Source organism: Cyprinus carpio, chromosome B11 (assembly GCF_018340385.1).
Source record: "Cyprinus carpio isolate SPL01 chromosome B11, ASM1834038v1, whole genome shotgun sequence".
In the NCBI taxonomy this organism is placed as follows: Eukaryota; Metazoa; Chordata; class Actinopteri; order Cypriniformes; family Cyprinidae; genus Cyprinus; species Cyprinus carpio.
This window is the reverse complement of record NC_056607.1, coordinates 21,396,760-21,405,788: the sequence shown is the minus strand read 5'-3', so window position 1 is coordinate 21,405,788 and position 9,029 is coordinate 21,396,760. Positions and strand designations below refer to the sequence as shown.

Here is a 9,029-nt window from a genome sequence, read left to right as displayed (position 1 = left end):
AACAGATGTCTCATCTTGTTACTCCAGGTCCCAGCTCAACACATTTGGAAAGTGTGAACTTCAAGTAGGTTATCTATTCCTAAAAAACAAGTCACCGTTACTTCTTTAGTTTACGTCGACTTTAAAGTTTAAATATTTAGGCCCATTAATGCTGTGAATGAAATCAATCAGACAGTCTGCAGCAGATATCAGTCAGTTGTGTGGCTTTATTTTGAAATCTTGTTTGAAGGAATGTTTTATTTGTCTTTAATACAAAGTTCTTTGTTTAATACCAAATCAAAGGGACATGAAATTTATTTCCTTGGATTCAAATACACAAAAAGAATCATTCCACAAATTCAGATGTTAAATAAAATACTCAAGTCCCTTGTTCTTGTCGGCATCCTGCTCTTGCGTCTCAATCTCTACATGCTTCATGGCAATAAAATACTGCACAAAGGGCTCTCCCAGCGCACTACGAATCACACTGTCCTCTGCCAGAGCCACTAAAGCATCGTCCAATTTAACAGGGATCGGGAACTGTTTCTGCTGACCTGGAGCTTTGCTTAGAAGCTGTTCGGCATTCAGATTACGTCTAATACCGTCCAGTCCTGCTGCTATCGTGGCAGCCAACACAATGTAAGGATTGGCCATTGCTGACCCCAGCTTGTTATCGATGTGAGTCTCGCGTCCACCGTGAATTTTCACGTTGAAGTCGCAGCTGTTGTCGTTGCAGCCGCATGTGGCGTAAAGATGGTTCTTGGAATTTTTCTTGCCTTTGGAAAGCTGGTCTCGACAGCCGATCCCTGGAGCCAAGAGGCAGCTCAGAGCGGCTGAGTGCTGGAGAAGACCTGAGAGCCACTTTCTGCCGATCTCCGAAAGTTCCCCGTTGCCCGAGTGGAAAAGGCTTCTTCTGCCGCTGGCATCCCAAAGGCTGTGGGAGAGTAAGCCGGAATTGTGGATGTTGCCGTCTGTGAAAAAGGTGGCGATATAGTCAAACTTCCTGGCCATCTCTTTGATTCCTGTGCGGAAGGTGAAGGCGCTGTCTGCGGCATCAATTCCAAACCTTGGTTTGAAGCAAATCTCCATCTGTCCTGGTCCGTTCGCAGATGAGAAGCTCTCGACGTCAACTCCCATGTAGTACATCCCTCCGACTAGCTGCTGCAGGAAGGGAAGATCGTAGTTGCTCAACAGTGTGGTGGCAGGGAAGAACACAGCTTTAGGTCCCACTCGTTCAGGGGACCCAAAGATGCAGCATTCATATGTAAAGGACGAGTGGATAGAGAATCCCATGCTCTGGAGTTGGCCGAGCATCTGCTTGGCTATTAGGCGGGGTGATGTTCGTAGTGGCACACCGGTGATTGTGCAGGGGTCACAGATAAGACGAGCAGTCTGCTCCGCCCAGGGAAGGATTTGGAACGTGGAGAGATCTGCGACCAGGAGGACATCACTGCTGAAGTTGGCTGCGCTCGGATGGTCGACTTCGTTGACTCTAGGGCTTAGGGTTAACTCCAGGTAGCTTCTCGGCATGGGGATGCCATATACTGCTTTTTCCTGTGATGTCAATAATGAGTAATGTTATTGAGTACTGTTTACCACTATTTTCAAAAAGACTAGACTTTACACTAAACAGTCAAATGTATTACTAACATTACAGCTGCCGTAAGCAATGTTAGTTGTTTTGCTAACTTAAACCAGCCGTCAACCACACAACCCTATACACCTTTGCCCTCCAAAGACGTCTCGGTATAAACCTGAAAGACGATTATAACGTCATCGCAGATCGCGTTTAATTTTTCTCCACCACAAACAACTCTATAATATATCAATTATTTTTTCAACATTTATAACAGCCCGAGCATACCTATATACAGTACAATGCTGCATTTGGATGGGAAGAAATGTGAATAATTAATCAACTCTATGGTGGAGTCAAAGTGATCAAGGGCTTAGGACATTCCAATTCAGCCCATTGCAAAGGTTCTGCCAGCAGTGGGCACTCGTGCAACGTAATCAATGACATCCAAATAAACGACACGGAGGGAAGTTAGCGAGTGAAGGGCATTTACATTAAAAAATGAACTGGAACACAGAATATTGTCATAGTGCACTAGCATGTTTTTGTTTTTAGTATAAACTAAAACCAACACAATCTCATGGCAATTCCTACATTTTGCTGAATTGCTGGCTAATTTAAATGAATTTGTACAATCTTAGTGGTATGTTTTTGTATGATCTGCTGATGCTAGAAATAATACATTTTTGTACTAATAACTCTGTACAAATTTATACAAAATCAAAACGTTTTCTCATGAGACTGGGTTGACTAAAACAGTACAAAAATGTGGTAGTGTACAAAAAACACGAGATATAATGAATGAAGACTAGTCTTGATTGCTTATTTAGAGTTGCTTCCCAATAAATATATTTGTTTTATTGCAAAACAATAAATAATTAATCATTTTTAAGTTATGTTGGATTCCAAAACATTGCATACAGCAGCATAAAATTGTACCATTACAATGTATTGACTACATAGAATCAATAAGAGGCATTTAAAAACATTTACATGAAAGAATCGGGCTGGAACTGTCTTTGATCGGGACACGCCATGAAGATCAGTGGCCTCAAAGCGAACAAAGCTTATGTTTTCCCGGGCGATTTCCTGTTTTATGTGCTCTACATCAGAAATGAAGCTTTGAGATGCAAAAGAGAGTGCTTGTGACCTCTCATTGTCTGTTGGGAATATGATATAATAGACAGATAGATGAGCAAGTTTAAGTAAATGTGTTAGATTTAGACAACCGTAAATCATCTTTCTGACCTGAGCGTGATGTGCCAGCTTCTTCCCAATGGGACGTCTCAGCAGTGGGTGAACTCATACCAGAAGACCTGCCTGGAGGTCCATCGGTCATCGAAGACCCGCCAGAATCCCATCTAGAACTTCCTTCTCTGAGTCTGGATGCTCTCCTGGCTTCTGAAAGGGGCTTGAAGGTACTGAAACTCTTAGATGGGACCTGGTCTGGCTTACAGTCCACTCTTTGACCCGGAGGGTAGCTCCTTCCTCCATCTTGCCCTTTTGCACTGAGTAGGGAGCTCTCAAGCAACACGCTTTTAAGTTCGTCCAAGGTTTGTTTGGGGACGCCACCCTCACCAGTTGATGGGTTATATTGCATGTTCTCCTTTCTCCATCCATGCCTGTTGGCGTAGTCATCTTCCCTCGAGAGACCCTGGTACTGGGACTCACTGGAAACAGAAGGACAACGATGTGGAGGGCCGATGGAAATAACGATGGGGTCGTTTGTGGGGCCTGGAATTGGTACGTTTGATGGCACTAAGGGTACAGACGTCCCTTTTCTGTCCCAGTCAGAGGAGGAAAGACGCTTCTCTCTGGAATCTGCACTCTTCTTTCCTGCACTCATATTTCCTCCATCCACCTGGTCTGGAATTTTTTCCTGTAGAAGATTGAAAATAACTCACAATACAATAACATAAAATCATACAGTACTAAATTCAACCAAATGACAATATACAAATAATTTTAATCAACTGTACAAATTGCATTTGATCATCTGTCAGGAAAAAAAAAATAGTAATAATATAAAATAAATAATTTAGATTTTTAGATTTACCATATCTCTGGATTCCTCTGATTCCTGCATAATGCTCAGTTTTGTTTGTTTGTTTTTTATGTGAATGTTTGGAAACTCATAACCATCTGCCCCAATCAAAGTGGCTCCCACAACTGACTAACAGAGACTGAAACAAACCAATCTGCTCCCTTTCACCCCAACAAAATGCATGAAGCTCCCAGTCTGTTCAGTCCCACTCATCCATTGTGAGCTTCTGCACATCAGCTGTTTTCAACAGCCCACAACACATTATTCATCAAATCTCTAGAAAGATGCGGTTGTTTGACTAAAAGGTTATTTAACAGAATACCAAAGCCATTGCTTTGAATGGAAACATAAATGAACACATAATGAGATGCACTGTTGTTGGCAAGCATATTAAACAAATAAAAGGCATACAAAGTTTTTTTTACTTCTGACACACACACAAGATTTTTAAATGTATGATATACAACAAAGATTACCTTATTGTCAATATGAAGACAAGACAGAAATATTTAGCTTGTAATGTATTTTGTGAGCACCAAGCTGTAAACATCCTATCGCAGATGGATCTTTGTGTTTATGTTAAATCAGTTGTAGATTGGTCTGCTCTTAAAATTGAGGCATTGTTAATATTACTAGCATTAAACAGAACACTAACACAATTATTATTATTATTAGTAGTAGTAGTAGTATTAATAATATTTAAAATAGCCGAATGTGAATTTGAAATATGAATATAATTAAATACATACTTTAATTTTTAATGTTTTATTTAATAAAAATTTAGTAAAAGCTTTATTGTTATGTTAAAAAAACAAACAATAATAATTTTATAAAATTTATAGGAAGTTTCAAGTAGGAGTATAGTTAAACATGATAAACTTTATTTTGTAATGTTTTATTTAATTAACTTAAAATATTATTATTAATATTATTATTGTATTTAAACTGTAGAATGTTTAGAATATGAATTGAATTAAAATGAACTCTATTTTTAAATTTTGTAATGTTTTATTAAATACTTGTTTAAGTATTACTGTCATAAAACTTATAGAATGTTTAGAATATGAATATAATGAAACACCTATAAACTTTATTTTGTAACATTTTATATACTATATATATATATATATATATATATATATATATATATATATATATATATATATAATATTATTTTTATATATATTATAGTTTTATATATATATTAATAAAATCTTAAAAAATATTATTGTTAATAATAATAATTATCATAAAAATATAAATAATATAATAAAATACATGATAAGCTGTATTTTGTAACGGTTTATTTAATAAAACTTTCATTAATAATAATATTTAATGTTTTTTTGCTAAAAACTTTAATGTGTTTAGAATAGAATGTAATTAAATTCATGATAAACTTTATTTTGTAACGTTTTATTCAATAAAATAGTAAATAAAATTATTATTTTAATAATAATAAAATAATTATTATTATTCGGAATATAATTATATTATTAATAATAATAATAATATTTATTATTAATAATAAAATAATAAAAATAATTATTATTATTACTAGTAGTAATATTCATAATATTGCTGTTATTAATCAGATGTATGTGTAGTTTAGTGTAGATGTTAAGTGAGGCAGTACACAGTATGCGCTGTAGTAGGGTGCGGTTTCTTGAGTCCAGCTGAAACCGGTTACCGGAGACTCCGTCACATACACGGCAGCGCTGTATGGTCAAACACCACAACACTTATTCTCCGGAGCGGCTTCATGATTAAGCTACAATCTTCAATGAGTAAGCATATTCCAGTAAGTGAAACCTTTCAACATAAAAATATGTATGTTTTGAAGCGAATTCAGGCTTTATTTTTGTGTTAACGTATTTAGTCTCAGTCTGCGAGCTAATTAGCACCGGAGCAAAACAGGTTTTGTTGTCAACCACAGTTTGTGTGTGCCTTAATATTTCGGTTTTATTTTGTTGTAACCATCTACAAAACTGTAAAATTGCGTGTGTGTGTTTATAAAGATTGGATTTTAAAGCTATAATGTCGTTGAAATAATCGCTTGGTGACGCTGTTAGCTTAAGTTAGCCTCGCAGCTAACGTATGGTAAGAGCTGGCCACGACATTTCGCTCTTTTATTCCACTTTAATCAAATACATTAAAAAGTGAATCAAATTAAGAATCTAGAAATTGAACATGAATGTAATCTGTGAGCTTTTTGGCCCATTCCTAGTATTAGCCAAGCGGAAGTCTTTGTGTCAGTCCTGATCAATTAGCATAATCCTAATGTTTTGGATATTTAAATCTCCGTTTTTGTTCAGTATAAAACTTTACATCGGTTGTAGAATTCAGATATTTCACCAACTTTAAAACTGTGACCAAACAGGTCATTTTATTAGCCTCATTTGGGGCCTTTGCAATTGATTTCACGCTGAAAAGTAACTCAACCAGCCATCTGTGCCTTTCATTTGATTTACATGTAACGTTAGATAAAAGTTACTACAACATGATGTTTGTTGCGTCTTTTTAAAGTGATTTGCTAAAGAGGCTTAGCCTGTGGTAATCCCGAAGAGCTGCTAAGACACAAGTGTGTCCTCCTCACGGGACTGACATGAAGACTTCAGCCTCCTCAGAAATCAAGTGTTTCTTCTTGTAATTATTTCATAGCGCCATCTACTGTACAGGCGTGTGTAGAGGGACTTGGCAGATACTTTACTTATTTAGGGAAAAAATAAATAAACTTTAAGTTTTAAATTCTTCTTATTAATCCTGTATTTCTAAGAAAAACAAACAAAGCTTTGATGTTTTGCCATGAATCAGTTTCTTGGTCATGTTTAATGTTTGAAAAATAAAATTGTTACAAGTATATAAAATCATTAGGAATTTGCAGAAACTACTATTTTTTTTTTTATACAAGTAAAAATTCTTGTGTGTGAAAACATAGACTGCGTATATAATTGATTAAAAATAAATATAATATAAAATAAAGTAATATAATAAAATAATATATAATAATAAATGTAAATAGAAAAAGCCCTTTTCATAATATATAGGTCAGGACGGATAGAAATGAAATACTGGCCCAGCTGGAGAAGCAGAAAAATGTCTGCTTTAAATCAGGACGAGAGAGATAAATGAAGTCCTGTGCCCTGACCACGTGTGCTTCTGTTCTTGTGTCCTTGCAGCAGTTCTGTGGTGTTTTGGGTCACACATTTATGGAGTTTCTGAAGGGCAGTGGCGACTACTGCCAGGCTCAGCACGGCGTTTATGCAGAGAAGTGAACGGCCGGCCTCGCTACCTCATCAGGAGAGAGACTTGTGTTACAGTTTTAACATTGGCGGGATCGGGTTTGAAGAGCGGGCGTCCACAGCGGTCAGCGGTTCTGGATGGGGTAAAAAAATCTCTTGAAGTTCACTGCCCTCGTCGGCCCTACGTCTTCACTCTCACCAGAGGACCAGCCTTGTTTTCTAGGGTTTTTCCTTTTTATTTTATTTTTTTGCTATTAATCCCGCTCACCTCTGGGTCACACCTCTTTCTCCTAATCGTTTCTGCCAGATTTTCTTTTGTTATTAGAGAAAGTTTGTTCCATTTTTTTGTTGTGATTTTCAAGCTGTTTTGAAAAGTCAAAAATGGCTCGTATGAATCGACCTGCCCCAGTGGAGATCACTTACAAAAACATGAGATTCCTCATTACCCACAACCCCACTAATGCCACGCTTCACAAATTCATTGAGGTGAGTGTTGGTTTGGATAGACGATTATAAAACCCTCATAATTACAGTAACTGCAAAACATCACTTATAATGATATTTCATTAGGAACTGAAGAAATATGGGGTGACGACGGTAGTACGAGTGTGTGAGGCCACATATGATGCAAACCTGGTTGTTAAAGAAGGTATTCAGGTTCTGGTAAGTCCGCATGAAACAGTTCACCTACATGACATTGAATAGAAATCATCGTCCATTCTAATCTCAGGCCATCTTTTAATGCAGGATTGGCCCTTTGACGATGGAGCTCCTCCCTCTAACCAGATCGTTAATGATTGGCTGAATCTTCTTCGGATGAAGTTTAGGGAGGAGCCAGGGTGCTGTATTGCCGTACATTGCGTTGCAGGCCTTGGAAGGTAATTTTATGGGATTCAAGAGCATTCGAAGTATCATAAGGTGTAAACTAAGGTGTAATCTTAGTTGTTTTTTTTTACTTTCTCCACAGAGCCCCAGTGCTGGTTGCTCTGGCCCTGATTGAGTGTGGCATGAAATATGAGGATGCTGTTCAGTTCATTCGACAGTAAGTTAACTTCATATTTTTGAAAATAATACAATCTTCATTCTTAAAGACTAAGGTTTATTTAATTTTGATCCCAGAAAGCGCCGTGGAGCATTCAACAGCAAGCAGCTCTTCTATCTGGAAAAATACCGTCCCAAAATGCGTCTTCGATTCAAGGATTCCAACGGCCACCGCAACAACTGCTGCATTCAGTAAAAGCTTGAGTATCAGCCTTTCTCAAATGTGTAATGGGAATTTGTAACTAGCATAGGTAGTTTGTTCTCTTAATTGGTAACTGTGAAAATGCCGCCATTACAAAAATGAAGCTTATTTTGTTGCTTATAGTGTCCCCCGCCCTTCTCTTTGCTTTTATGTGTTTCCTGTGGAGAGCCTCTGTCAGCAAGGTAAAGTGCTTTTTTGAACATGAGCTTAGTGTTCTGCGATGAAGTTTATGTTGGTGAAACATGGTCAAATCACAGCTCTGCCAAACAGGTAGTATGCTTTATAGCCTTAATGGTTTAATTAAAAAATAATTTCATGCATTTTTTTTTTGTTGTTGTTGTTGTTGATTATTTCAGTCTATCTATAATAAATGCCTGCCTCCGAAAAGATCTAAAATAAATGCCTTATTACAGCAGAAAGATGCCGTCTGGTGCAGTTCTCGTGGCATTTGGAGAGGTTTCTCAATGTCTTTAGCAGAAAAAATCAGGAAGAGAGATAAAAAAAAAAATTGAGGAAAATAAAATCTGTTTATATAAATTTATTGAAGGGTGGGGTACTACTTTTTGTTGTTTATCCAAACTTTGTTTACCTATTACTGCCATGTCAATAGTGTGATGTTTGTGTTTTGGCTTAAAACTGGACCTCAATGTCTGCAGTATTTTTATGCTTTTTTATTTGATGTGCGTAACTTAATATTTCAATACATACGGTAGTTGATTATGTGTACTGTTAAATCTCATATTTATATCATTGGATATGTGTTTTAGTCTAGCAAGAAACAAGTTTGCCAATTTGAGAGTACAATAAAGACACACTGAAGGAGCATTTTACCTCGTCTGTGCTTGATTTTAACTTTTAAATTAAAAACATGCAGCACTTTATCAAAATTATTTTATTTTCCTCCCTTTTCACAACCGGTGGTGTCACATCAATCTTTTCTACAAT

General features: G+C 36.8%; 2 protein-coding genes across 2 annotated transcripts; one reads left to right on the top strand and one right to left on the bottom strand.

Moving 5' to 3' along the window:
- Positions 1 to 186: 186 nt before the first annotated feature.
- lgsn (lengsin, lens protein with glutamine synthetase domain) lies at positions 187 to 3,920 on the bottom strand. Its single transcript, XM_042734551.1, has 4 exons — positions 3,612 to 3,920; positions 2,804 to 3,434; positions 2,549 to 2,715; positions 187 to 1,533 (listed from the first exon to the last, which is right to left on the bottom strand). The coding sequence occupies exons 1-4, from the start codon at positions 3,639 to 3,641 to the stop codon at positions 346 to 348; spliced, it is 2,016 nt and encodes a 671-aa protein (XP_042590485.1). The 5' UTR covers positions 3,642 to 3,920; the 3' UTR covers positions 187 to 345.
- A 1,321-nt stretch (positions 3,921 to 5,241) lies between these two features.
- On the top strand, positions 5,242 to 8,909 carry LOC109051972 (protein tyrosine phosphatase type IVA 1-like). Its single transcript, XM_042734549.1, has 7 exons — positions 5,242 to 5,400; positions 6,779 to 6,984; positions 7,204 to 7,327; positions 7,412 to 7,504; positions 7,589 to 7,719; positions 7,809 to 7,883; positions 7,961 to 8,909. The coding sequence occupies exons 2-7, from the start codon at positions 6,980 to 6,982 to the stop codon at positions 8,076 to 8,078; spliced, it is 546 nt and encodes a 181-aa protein (XP_042590483.1). The 5' UTR covers positions 5,242 to 5,400; positions 6,779 to 6,979; the 3' UTR covers positions 8,079 to 8,909.
- Positions 8,910 to 9,029: the final 120 nt, after the last annotated feature.

What these genes read in the sequence shown, in the direction of transcription:
- LOC109051972 (XM_042734549.1), top strand. An exon ending in AAGAAGGTATTCAGGTTCTG is followed by an intron (nt 7,505 to 7,588) that starts GTAAGTCCGCAT and finishes CTTTTAATGCAG; the next exon opens with GATTGGCCCTTTGACGATGG. An exon ending in TGCGTTGCAGGCCTTGGAAG is followed by an intron (nt 7,720 to 7,808) that starts GTAATTTTATGG and finishes CTTTCTCCACAG; the next exon opens with AGCCCCAGTGCTGGTTGCTC.
- lgsn (XM_042734551.1), bottom strand. Translation starts at nt 3,641, where the DNA reads ATGCAGGAATCAGAGGAATCCAGAGATATG. An exon ending in CAGAGGAATCCAGAGATATG is followed by an intron (nt 3,435 to 3,611) that starts GTAAATCTAAAA and finishes AATCTTCTACAG; the next exon opens with GAAAAAATTCCAGACCAGGT. An exon ending in AGCTGGCACATCACGCTCAG is followed by an intron (nt 2,716 to 2,803) that starts GTCAGAAAGATG and finishes TATTCCCAACAG; the next exon opens with ACAATGAGAGGTCACAAGCA.